Genomic DNA, 13255 nt, shown 5'->3' with positions numbered 1-13255 from the left:
CCCAACTCTACCTCTCTGCCTCCACCCTTGAGTATGAGGGTAAGCTAGATAGGAAAATTAAGTCTGATTGTAAAAGTTTTTACAAATATATTAAGAGTAATAGGCTAGTGAGGGTAAATGTAGGTCCACTTCAGTCAGAGACGGGAGAAGTTGTAATGGGGGACAAGGACATGGCAGAGTCCCTAAATGGGTTCTTTGCATCTGTCTTCACCCAAGAAGACACAACAAGTCTGCCAACAATAGAGATGAACCAAGGGGATAAGGACAGGGAGCAACTTAGGGAAATTTTCATTAGTAGAGAATTGGTGCTAGGGAAACTGTTAGCACTAAAAAATGCAAATCCCCTGGTCCGGATGGCTTGCATTCCAGGGTTTTAAAAGAGGTAGGTTATGAGATAGTGGAGCCCTTATGTCTGATTTTCCAAAATTCCTTGGATTCTGGAACAGTCTCCGTGGATTGGAAGGTCGCAAATGTCACACCACTATTTAAAAAAGGTGGAAAGGAAAAGATGGGGAACTATAGGCCAGTTAGTCTCACATCAGTGATAGGAAAAATTTTAGAATCATTGATTAAGGATGTGGTAGTGCGGTATTTAGGGAACACAATATAATTAGGCCAAGTCAACATGGCTTTACAAGAGGGAAGTCATGTTTGACAAATCTCATAGAGTTTTTTGAGGATATTTCGAGCAAACTAGATAAGGATGAATCAGTGGATGTGGTCTATTTGGACTTCCAGAAGGCATTCGATAAGGTGCCGCATAAAAGGTTAGTCCAAAAGATAAGGGCCCATGGAATTGGGGGGAGCATATTAACATGGATTGGGAAATGGTTAACGGGTAGGAAACAAAGACTAGGGATAAATGGGTCCTTTTCAGATTGGCGGGATGTGACTAGTGGAGTGCCACAAAGATCAGTGCTTGGGCCTCAGCTATTTACCATTTACATCAACAATCTAGATGAGGACATCGGAGCTAATATATCTAAATTCGCGGTTGACACAAAACTAGGAGGAAGTGTCAACACAGAGGACGACATTAGAAAAATGCAGTGAGACATAGATAGGTTAGGTGATTGGGCAGGTAGGTGGCAGATGAAGTATAATGTAGAGAAGTGCGAAGTCATCCACCTAGGTAGCAAAAACAGTAGAGCGGGTTATTTTTTAGAAGGGGAGAGATTGGAATGTGTTAGCGTCCAGAGGGACTTGGGTGTCCTTGTACATCAATCACAGAAAGTTAGTCTGCAGGTGCAGCAGCAATTAGGAAGGCAAACAGTATGTTCTTCCTCATATCTGTGCCACAACTGGCACCGCCTTCCATCACCTCGAAAACATCGCCAGACTACGGCACTACCTCACCCCTCACGCTGCTGAAACTTTGGTCCACGCCTTTATCACCTCAAGGCTGGACTATGGGAACTCTCTCCTCTCCGGCCTTCCCGGCACCTCCCTCCACAAGCTGCAGGTCATTCAGAACTCTGCAGCTTGTGTACTGACCCGCTCCAGGCTTCGGGAACACATCACTCCCACCCTCGCTCGCCTCCACTGGCTCCCCATCCCCCAGAGGATCGAATTCAAGATCCTCATCCTCACCTACAAGGCCATTCACGGCCTTGCTCCCTCCTACCTCTCTGACCTACTATCCCCCTACCTACCTGCCCGTACCCTCCGTTCCTCTGGCTCCGGTCTGCTCCACATCCCCCGCCCCAACCGCCCTACCATCGGTGGCCGGGCCTTCAGCCTCTCGGCTCTGGAACTCCATCCCCCCATGCCTTCGCCTTGCTTCCTCCCTTTCCTCCTTCAAGGCCGGTCTCAAGACCTTCCTCTTGGACCATGCCTTCAGCTCCCCTCTCGACTCTCTACCCCCTCCTCGCTCCCTCCCTTCCCTCCCCTCGCCCTGACCATTTCCCCCCTGCTTGGGTCCCGACCCAATTGTCCAGCGCTTTGGGACGTCCTCCCGACGTGAAAGGCGCTCTATAAATGAAATCTTGTTGTTGTTAGCATTCATTATGAAAGGATTAGAGTATAAGAGTAGGGAAGTCTTGCTGCAACTGTATAGGGCCCTGATGAGACCACACCTGGAATACTGTGTGCAGTTTTGGTCTCCTTATTTAAGGAAGGATGTACTTGCCTTGGAGGGGGTGCAGCATAGATTTACTAGGTTAGCACCAGGGATGAAGGGGATGAGTTACGAGGATAGGCTGACCAATTTGGGCCTATATTCTCTAGAATATAGAGGAATTAGAGGGGATCTTATAGAAACTGATAAGATCATCAAAGGGCATGATAGAGTAGATAGTGGGAGATTGTTTCTCCTGTTGGAGAAACTAAAACCAAGGGTCACAACCTTAAAATCAGAGGCCAGCCCTTTCGCACTGAGTTGAGGAAGAACTTCTTCAGTCAAAGGGTAGTGAATATATGGAACTCACTACCCCAAAGGGCTGTTGACGCTCAGTTCTTGAACATATTCAAGACTGAGATAGATAGATTTCTTATTACAAAAGGGATTAAGGGATATGGGGATAAGGCAGGGTTATGGTAGTAGCTGGAGTTAGATTAGAAGGTCAGCCATGATTGAATGGCGGGGCAGGCTCGAAGGGCCGAATGGCCTACTCCTGCTCCTACATGTTATGTTACTCCAGGACCACTGCTGTCCTGACTGAATGTCTGTCGGACGTCAAGTCCTGGATGAGAGCTAACTTTCTTCAGTCAACAAGACTGAGGCTCTCTTGCTTGGCTCCCGTCAGAGCCTCCACACCTCAGGTGCTGACAGCATCTACCTCCATGGATTCACTCTACACCTCATGGATCCAATACGGAACCTCGGCGTCCTGTTTGACCCTCAACTGTCCTTCATACCCCACATCGGTGCCATGACCCGCTACGCCCTGCCCCACCTCTGCAACATCACCCGGCTCTGCCACTGTCTCACGCCTCAGGCTGCTGAAACCCTCATACACGCATTCATAATATCCAGGCATGACTATGCAAACTTCCTGCTTGTTGGCCTCTCCAACTCCTCCCTCCACACCTGCAACCCTATTATCCCTATCCTCGCCCAACTTCCCTGGCTTCCCATCACACAGAGGATATAGTTCAAGATCCTGGTCCTCACTTTCAAAATCCTCCATGGCCCTGATACCCCCTACCTTTGCGACCACCTTAACCTCTTACCAATCTGCTCACTCCCTCAACTCAGCAGGCTCCAGCCTGGTTCATGTCCCCCACATCGCCCACCCACCATTGGTGGGCCACTCTGCCCCCACCTTCTGAAACTCCATCCCGCAGTCCCTCCACCTTGCCCCCTCCCATGCTTCCTTTAATCTCAAGACCTTCCTCTTCGACCGTGCCTTCGGTCACCCTTCTTCCCCCGCCAGCTATCTACCCCGATCCCGACCCACAGCTTGAATCCGCAACACTGATTGTCCAATGCCTTGGGATATCCTCCCGACGTGAAAGATGCTGTACAAATGTCATTTTGTTTGTTTGATTTATGAGCTACAAGGTTAGTCAGGCTTAATCTATAATTCTGGTTCCCATCCCTGCCCCCTCGTCTCCCACCACCTGCCTGGCTGCCCAACCAGCTCTGTGGACATCCTGCCTGTGAACACTTTTGATATATCCCGCTAACATGAAAGTCACTGTATAAATGTAAATTGTATTGTATATTGAGGCGCTGTATTGAAGGGTGCCATAACAGGAATGTGCTTACTTTATCAGCAATCTGTGGAGGTGAGATCCACAAAGAATCCGGGCAGATTCAGTCTCCTAACTATCCAGATGACTACAGACCGATGAAGGAGTGTGTATGGAAGATCACCATGTCTGAGCATTACCATGTAGGATTAATTTTCCAGGCATTTGAGGTAATTATATGTCACAATAATATACCTGAAAGCAGATAATGGGAGGCAATCTCCATTGTTTTGGCCTCTTTGTGTTGAGAAGCAACTGGATGTAATGGATCAACCCAAGGCAAAATGCAGAGGACTATATAATTAATCCCCATCGGGAGCTGTAATCCATAAATGAGATTATAGGGGTCACTTTGTGTTTGTTGGGAGGTATTGAAATATTTTAGGATCTACTCACAGATTTTCCATTGAGGACATTTGAGCTGTAAAGTAGATTCCATGCTGTTTGGTCTTATTTAAAATTCCATTAATATACCCGCCTCCTAAAGTTTAAATTATTCAGCGTTTTACCACTGAGTTAAGTATTAAAACTCTCTGAACTCGTTTGCAATTTAGGCATCAGGTTCGATCCCCAGTTATCCTTCCTCTCCCACATCCAGTCCCTGATCAGGACCGCTTTCCTCCAGCTCCGCCACATTATCCATCTCCGACAATACCTCACTGTCAAAACCCTTGTCCACGCCTTCGTCACCTCACGGCTGGATTACTCAAACGCTCTCCTCACTGTTCTCTCCTCCTCCACTATTCACAAAATTCAACTCATCCAAAACTCTGTCATCCACATTCTCAATGACACCAAACTCTGCTCCTCGATTACTCCAGTCCTTGTCAAACTCCTCTGGCTCCCTGTCACAAAGCAGATCAAATTCAAGATCCTCCTCACCTTGGCACCCCCCCATCTCTCCAACCTCCTCTCCCCTCACATCACTACTGGCTGCCTCCGCTCTAATGGCTCTGGCCTCCTCCTCACCCCTTGAATCCTCCGCCACTATGCCCCGAAGCTATGGAACTCCCTCCCTCAATCCCTTCGCCTTGCCCCCACTTTCCTCAGTTTCAGGTTGCAACTGAAGACCTTCCTCTTCGACTATGCCTATGGTCACCTTCCCCCTCCCCCTGGCTCAGTATCAGGCTCCACCATTGTTAAGTGCCTTGGGACGCCGCCCGGCGTGAAGGCCTTTTAATTTCTGCATCTATATAAATAAAATTTATATATTATATATATGTTTTTGTGTCTATTTGGTCTTTTGAATTCATATTAGGTCCTGTTTTCCTTGTGTAAAAAAAGTAAAATGTTTTCTTTATTTTGTCCTAGATTGAGAGACATGACAATTGTGCCTATGACTATCTAGAAGTACGAGATGGCAGCAGTGAAAATAGTCCTATGATTGGGCGCTTCTGTGGCTACGACAAACCAGAGGACATAAAATCCACGTCTAATACCTTGTGGATGAAGTTTGTTTCCGATGGAACAGTTAATAAAGCAGGATTTGCTGCAAATTTCTTTAAAGGTACAAACACAGTTGAGATTCCGAAATCCTCACTAAGGGAGTTAGGGAGTATCCTGGCAACAATCCCCAAATATAGTTGAACATTCACTTCATTGGATATTTGTAGGACATTGTTGTGCACAAATTGGCTGCCACATTTTCCTACAAAACACACAGCCCCTACTCTTCACAGTAAAATCCTGTGAAGCTCCTTGAGATCGCTTGACGATATGATAAGGTGAATGCCATTGAATGCAAGTTTTTTTAATTATTATCAACAAACCGATAAAGTCCAGCAAATTCTGTCCAATCTTTGTGCTGTCATGTAAAATAACTATTCCCACCTAACTCATAGAGATATTAGTGCTGTGGAGAAATATAGGGAAATTTCAGGCTGTCAGCCTACAAGAGCCTAGAACAATAACAACAATGATCTGTATTTATATAACACCCTTCACGATCCTCTTTGAGACATCCACTGACATGAAAGACATGTATCCTACTATATTAAGAGAGTGCTGCAGGCAAATTTCATAACAATCCTCAGATTTGATACAGTGCCTTTCAAGTTGGGAGGACATCTCAAAGTGCTTCATAGGATATACTGTCAAGAGTAGTGATTGTTTTGGTAATAATTTCTTCAAAAAAATAATAATAATAAATTGGTCGCTTCAGTCCACGACTATTTGTGGGACACTGCTGTGCGCAATTGGCTGCTGCATTTCGCCCACAAAAGATACAGTAAAATTCACTTTACAGTATATTCTGTGAAGCGTTTTGAGACTTCTCGAAGATGTGATAAGGCGCTATATCAAATCCAAGAATTATTATTATTGTTTATTTTGGAGACAGAAGCATGGCTGAAATCAGATTTGTAAACTATTGTGGAGTTTTCACATCTTTATTCTGATCCTAGAAAGATAGACAGTTTCTGCACAGAAGGCGGGAGCTTTACCAGTCATGACTGTATTATAGCTTTTCGCTCTTGTCTGTTGGGATTGCACTTTGTCTGTTGCAATTTGTGTTGTATTTTTAAAGAGAGAATTTTACGAGCTACGGAAACTATTTCAACAATGATGAAAATTAAGTTTAAATAGATTCTTAATTACGCATCCCATCCTTTTAAAGAACCTTATTCTTGTCAGCACTGCTGACAGATTTATCCTAGATCCAGAGGGTAGGGGTGAATTCTCCAGAGGATGGAACATTTATATATATATATATATATATATATATAAAATTGCTTTAAGTCTATATATAATATGAGTGTTTATAACACCACGACCTTTAAACTTAGTGACCTTCGGAAGAGCACTCTTTTATGTTGATACAAAATAACATACTTCATCACTTTGTCATGGATGGCCACTGCAACTGATGTTTGGTCCATATTTACCCGGACCAAACTTTGTACCCCTAGCTCACTAGTTCTGGCCAGGCTCCACTGGCACCCCATCACTAAACGGATCGACTTCAAGATCCTCACACTTGTGTTCAAATGCCTTCACTCCCTGGCACCTCCCTACTCTCCGACCTCCTCACTTCCCAATCCACCACTCGGCTCCTCCGCTCGACTGGCACTGGCCTCCTGCTTGTTCCTCGCACCCTCCAATTCCACCATTTGAAGTGGCGCTTTCAGCCACCAATCCCCGAAACTTTGGAACACTCTCCCTCAATCCCTTTGCCTTGCCCCCTCTCTACCCTTTTTCAAGTCGTGCCTTAAGACCTTCCTTTTTGACCGTGCTTACTGTCACCTCCGCCCAAACACCCCCGGCTTGGAGTCAGGCTCCACCATTGTTAAGCTCTCTGAGACGCTGCCCTGTGTGGAGGGTGCTATATAAGTGCAAGTTGTTGTTGTTGACAGTGCTTTAGAGTTTGCTTTAAAGACATCAAAATGTGGATTGACTGAATAATAATATCAAATCGTTGGATTTGATGTAGGCCCTTTCACATTGGAAGGACATCTCAAAGCTCTTCACGAGATGCACTGTAAAGCATAGCGGCTGTGTATTTTTATAGCCAAATGTGGCAGCCAATTTGTGCACACCAATGTGCCATGAACAGCCGATAACAATGAATGAGTGTATAAGCATAAGATACAGCCAGATTAAACATTGGTCCATATGACATAAAGTGCATGTTTGTATTAAAGCCCAATTAACTCCAAGTGCTGCCTATCACTTTAGCTTGCTTGTCTTTGACTGCTGTAAGCAGTAGCCACCAGGTTGTTAGCTTGAGCACCTCATATGTTACGTTGTAGGGTAGATCTACAACACAGCTCAGCAGGAATTCTTATTCACCAATTGTGGAATAGCATTCGTAGTCACCATGGAATTGTATCACGTCCCACCTATTGGTTGCCTGGCAATGAATAACTCCTGCGAGGAAAGAGAGCAGATTTTAATTTCATTTCCCTAAATACATTCTGGAGTTTACAGATAGGGCTAACTTTATTGGACCCTTTTGTCTTTGTTTTTATCCTATTTTACCATTCCAAAAGAAAATTGTCATTTCATTCATATGAAGGCTGATTGATATATGTGTATTTTTGCTGTTGATGTGTTTGTTTTTGTATGTTTGTCTATGTGTACCTTTGGATGTATTTTTGTGTGTGAGTGTCTGTGTGTGTGTTTGTCAGTGTGTCGTTAGGTTTATATTTTCCTGTATGTTTGTTTGCCTTTATGGGTGTGTCTGTGTGTGTTTGGGAATATGATTGTGGGTGTGGGGTTTGGGTTCATGTATGTGTGGGGAATCACGGGAATTTGAATGATATCACACTGGGCTCATTACAAAACAGTTTGATGCTGTGATGGGAAGATGATAGAGATCCAATCCAATCTTGTCATCTTGTTTGATCTTGTGATAAGACAATTTGAAGTGACATTTTATAAATAAGAATATAAGAACATAAGAATTAGGAGCAGGAGTAGGCCATTTGGCCCCTCGAGCCTGCCCCGCCATTTGATAAGACTATGGCTGAATTTAAGACCTAACTCTAATTACCTGCCTATCCCCATATCCCCTAATCCCTCTTTTTTAAAAATCTATCAGTCTCAGCCTTGAAGATGTTCAAGGACTGAGCATCTACAGCCTTCTGGGGTAGTGAACTCCATAAATTCACTACCCTCTGAGTGAAGAAATGTTTCCTCAACTCTGTTCTAAAAGGCTGACCCTTAATTTTAAGACTGTGACCCCTGGTTATAGATTCTCCTACTAGGGGAAACAGTCCCTCGGTGTCTACTTTATCCAGCCCTTTAAGAATCTTATATGTTTCAATAAAATCTCCCCTAATTCTTCTGTACTCTAGAGAATACAGCCCTAGTTTATTCAGCCTATCCTCATAGGTCAGTCCCCTCATCCCAGGAACTAACCTGGTGAATCTACGCTGCACCCCCTCTAGGGCAAGTATGTCCTTTTTTAAAGAAGGAGACCAAAACTGCTCACAATACTCTAGGTGCGGTCTCACCAAGACCCTATACAGTTGCAGCAAGACTTCCCTACTCTTGTACTCTAAACCTTTTGCAATGAACACTAACATGCCGTTCGCCTTCTTAGTTGCTTGCTGCACCTGCAAACTAACTTTTTGAGACTGGTATACAAGGATACCCAAATCCCTCTGAACACTAACACTATCTAATCTCTCCCCCTCTAGAAAATAATCTGNTTTTCTATTTTTTCTACCTAGGTGAATAACTTCACACTTCCCCACATTAAATTCCATCTGCCACCTACTCGCCCACTCCCCTAGCCTATCTATATCCCGTTGCAATTGTTTTGCATCATCCTCAGAGCTTGCTTTTCCTAGTTTGGTGTCATCCGCGAATTTAGATACGTTACATTCAATGTCCTCGTCTAGATCATTGATGTAAATTGTAAATAGCTGAGGCCCAAGCACTGATCATTGTGCCACTCCATTAGTCACATCCTGCCAATTCGAGAATGACCCGTGTATCCCTACTCTCTGTTTTCTACCCGTTAGCCACTTTTCAATCCATGCTAATATATTCCCATTAATCCCGTGGGCCTTAACCTTGTGCAATAGCCTTTTGTGTGGCACTTTGTCAAATGCCTTTTTAAAATCTAAATATACTACATCTAGTAGATGGTTCCCCCCTATCTAACCTGCTAGATACATTTTCAAAAAACTCTAAAAGATTAGTTAAGCATTACTTCCCTTTTGTAAAGCCATGAAGCTGCCAGGATGATGATTTTCCTGGACTCGTGTCCTAATTACAGCCATTTATTCCAGGGTATGTGGCGTACAGAAAAGCCATGTTGATTCTTGACAGCTTGAGACCTTGACACCTCCTTCCTCAATAATATTTTTTGTTCTAATTTTCAAAAAATGCCATATATTAGTGTGTAGCTGCCTTTTCCACCAGAGTATATGAAATAACCACTGAGTTTGTCAAATCATAAGTTAAATCTTACCCAACATGCCTTTTCTGAAGCACTGCAGCCAGTGGGAAGAAGATACTTCGCCACATCATAATAAGTCGGAACAGCAGTATTTGATTTTCTGTTTGTGTCCACAAAGGGAAAATTGGACCCACGTAATCCTATAAAATTATATTGCTTTTGTTCGCAATAAACATAAACCTTCAATCTCTATCACATCAATTTATTTTGCAACAGATGTGTTGAGGAAATATCCCACAGATGACCTTCTTCATGATTTCCAATCATCCTCAATCTCCTGGTGATTGGTACAGTTTCAAGAACCAATCTAAACCATTGAATTTCCTCTGCTAAATTGCTTTTTAAGAGATAAAAAGGGCTTGCATATCTTACTCCATCCTCGGATTACCTGTGACTAACAACCCTTTCATGCCCTTTCCATGATTCCGCAATCTGTTAATGGCCCATCAGTTGCTTCTATGTAAATGAAGCAAATGAATGGTGGGTCAAGAATGAATGGCCTGAAACCCACTTAGCTCTGTGGAGTCCTGTAGCATAGTGGTTAGCGTACTCGCCTCGCAAGCGAGTGGACCCAATTTTGATTCCTGAGCGGGGTGAAACCTTAGGCAAGTTTCCTTACTCCACACACCAATTTATATGTTATATGGCAACACCATTTTAGCCACATACACTAATTTTAGTACATAAACTCACACAATACAGGTAACTGTACTTCTCATATATGTTTACATGTGTATTTACTTAACAAACATCTATTACCATTCAGTGTGAAACTTTGCAGTCTTTTTATTTTTCTTTCACAAAATGCACCAGGCCCGCCCCTGCTCTCCATCCAGAACATGGTTGGATGCTGCTTGCCCTCTGTCACTATGTGCCCCGTTGGAGCTATTTGTTATTGGTTGAGCTTGTTCTCTTCTGCTGACCGGAGTGGTTATTTCAATTGGTTGAGCTGACCACAATTGACAGCTCCCCTCTCCTATAATATTGCTATGTTTCCATGATGCTGAAATCCGGTGTTTTCACCCATGTTACACAGCGTTTTAGCAGATAACCACTAAGCAGTAAACCGAGGAAGTACAGCAGACACAGGGATCAAAAAACACTTGCACTCAATGCTTTTCATCACGATCCTATCACTCCCATCCTCGCCCGGCTCCACTGGCTTCCCATCGCTCAGAGGATAAAGTTCAAGATCCTGGTCCGCACCTTCAAAGTCCTCCATGGCTTTGCTCCCCCCTCTGTGACCTAAACCCCTGCAAACTTGCCCGCTCCCTCCACTCAGTGGGCTCTGGCCTGCTTCACGTACCCCGCCTCGCCCACCCCATCATTGACGGGCAGGCCTTCAGCCACTCAGACCGACTCTCTGGAACTCCATCGTACAGTTCCTCTGCCGCTCCCCCTGCCTTGACTCCTTCAAAACCCGTCTCAAGACCCTCCTTTTCAACCATGCCTTTGGTCACCCTCCTTCCCCCTCCACCCTCCCCAATTCCGACCCGCAGCTCACGTCCGAAACACTGACAGTCCAGCGTCTTGGGACATTGTCACAATGTGACAGGTTTATACAAATGTAATTTTTGTTGTTCTGTTTTCCCAACAAAACATCCAACCATGCTGCCCCACTTAAAGGGTGTTATATAAATGTACACTGTTTTTGTATTGATTGGATCATTTACAAGGTGAATAATGGTCTAACCAACTTCCTTCGAAAACAGCGTTAAGTTGTCAATCCCATACGAAACATTCTTCGTAGACAAAAATGCAGAGGTAGGTTTATGATAAAGGTTGTCATTTCTTTACTCTCCCTACAGAGGAGGATGAATGTGCCAGGCCTGACAACGGAGGTTGCGAGCAACGATGTTTGAACACTTTGGGCAGTTATAAATGCACTTGCGATCCAGGCTACGAGCTTGCAGCAGACAAGAAGAGCTGTGAAGGTAAAGGCTACTAAATAGTAATGCTCAAGTTAAAAATTACAGTGCCCATTTATCAAGGGGCTTTTGAGCATATTATGAACTGGTGGCTAACAATAGTGATCTTTTCATAACCTCTTTATAGAACACAAATTTTTGCTAGTTCATGTCGAATTCAAGATCCTCATCCTCACCTACAAGGCCATTCACGGCCTTGCTCCCTCCTACCTCTCCGACCTACTATCCCCCTACTTACCTGCCCGTACCCTCCGTTCCGCTGGCTCCGGTCTGCTCCACATCCCCCGCCCCAACCGCCCTACCATCGGCGGCCGGGCCTTCAGCCTCTCAGCCCCGAGGCTCTGGAACTCTATCCCCCAGTGCCTTCGCCGCCTCCTCTCTTTCCTCCTTCAAGGCCGGTCTCAAGACCTTTCTCTTTGACCGTGCCTTCAGCTCCCCTCTCGACTTTCTACCCCCTCCTCGCTCCCTCCCTTCCCTCCCCTCACCCTGACCATTTCCCCCTTGCTCGGGTCCTGACCCAACTTTCCAGCGCCTTGGGACGTCCTCCCGACGTGAAAGGCGCTCAATAAATGGAATCTTGTTGTTGTTGTATAATCGGGTTAAATAAATGCTTATTCATTGACATAGTAAACATTTCCCTGTCCTCTGGTACTGTTCCCACCCCATTAAAAAAGGCTGTTATCATTCCTATCCTTAAAAAACCTTCCCTGGAACCTTCTCTACTCCCTAATTACCGCCCCATCTCCAACCTCCCCTTCCTCTCCAATGCCCTGGAATGAGTTGTTACTTCTCAGCATCGCTCTTCCTATCCCGCCACTCCCTTCTTGAACCCCTCCAATCGGGTTTCCGTGCCCCGCCCCAGCACAGAACCAGCCCTGGTCAAAGTGGCGAATGACATTCTGTCCATCTGTGACCAGGACTCCCTCTGCCTCCTTATCCTCCTTGACCTCTCTGCTGCTTTCGACACCATCGACCACTCTGTCCTCATCCATCGCCTCTCCTCTCACCTCAACTCCACGGCACTGTCCTTGACTGGTTCAGGTCATAACTCTCACACCGCCTGCACTTCACTCCCCAAATGGTTTCTCCTCTAGCCCCCTCACCGCCTCGTGCGGCGTTCCTCAGAACTCTGGTCTTGGTCCCCTCCTCTTCAATATCAGTATGCTCTCTCTTGGTGACATCATCCGCAGACATGGGGTTAATTTTCACATGTCTGCGGATGACACCCAATTGTACCTCTCTGCCTCCACCCTTGACTCGAGAACCACTGCTGTCCTGGCAGAATGTCTGACAGACATCAAGTCCTGGATAAGAGCTAACTTTCTTCAACTGAACATCCACAAGACCGAGGCTATTTTGATTGGCTCCCATCAGTACCTCCTCACCTCAGGTGCTGACAGCATCATCATCCGTGGTTGCACACTCCACCTTACTAAGTCAGTCCAGAACCTTGGGGTCTTGTTTGATCCTCAACTATCCTTTCTACTTGCGCCATGACCTGCCCTGTCTTCCGCCACCTCTGCAACATCAGCCGGCTCCACCACTGTCTCACACCTCAGGCCCCCGAAACCCTCATAAACGCCTTCATTACGTTGGCTCGATCATGCAAACTCACTGCTCGTCGGCCTCCCCAACTCCTCCCTCCACAGCTGCAGATCATCCAGAGCTCTGCAGCCCGTGTTCTCTCCCACACCAGGCTCTATGACCCTATCACCCCCATCCTCGTCCA

General features: G+C 45.4%; 1 protein-coding gene across 1 annotated transcript in view; it reads left to right on the top strand.

The window, feature by feature from the left end:
* LOC103177344 (tolloid-like 1) overlaps window positions 1-13255 on the top strand; it is a 157541-nt gene that overhangs the window by 104739 nt on the left and 39547 nt on the right. Inside the window, exons 12-14 of the mRNA XM_007891466.2 lie at window positions 3718-3863; window positions 5005-5200; window positions 11407-11532. Coding sequence (XP_007889657.1) covers window positions 3718-3863; window positions 5005-5200; window positions 11407-11532 — 468 coding nt within the window. The remainder of the gene's footprint in view (window positions 1-3717; window positions 3864-5004; window positions 5201-11406; window positions 11533-13255) is intronic.

Source organism: Callorhinchus milii, unplaced genomic scaffold, assembly GCF_018977255.1.
Source record: "Callorhinchus milii isolate IMCB2004 unplaced genomic scaffold, IMCB_Cmil_1.0 Scaffold1, whole genome shotgun sequence".
Lineage (NCBI taxonomy): Eukaryota > Metazoa > Chordata > Chondrichthyes > Chimaeriformes > Callorhinchidae > Callorhinchus > Callorhinchus milii.
Note: the sequence above shows the minus strand (reverse complement) of the source record. Positions and strands in the feature narration are given on the sequence as shown.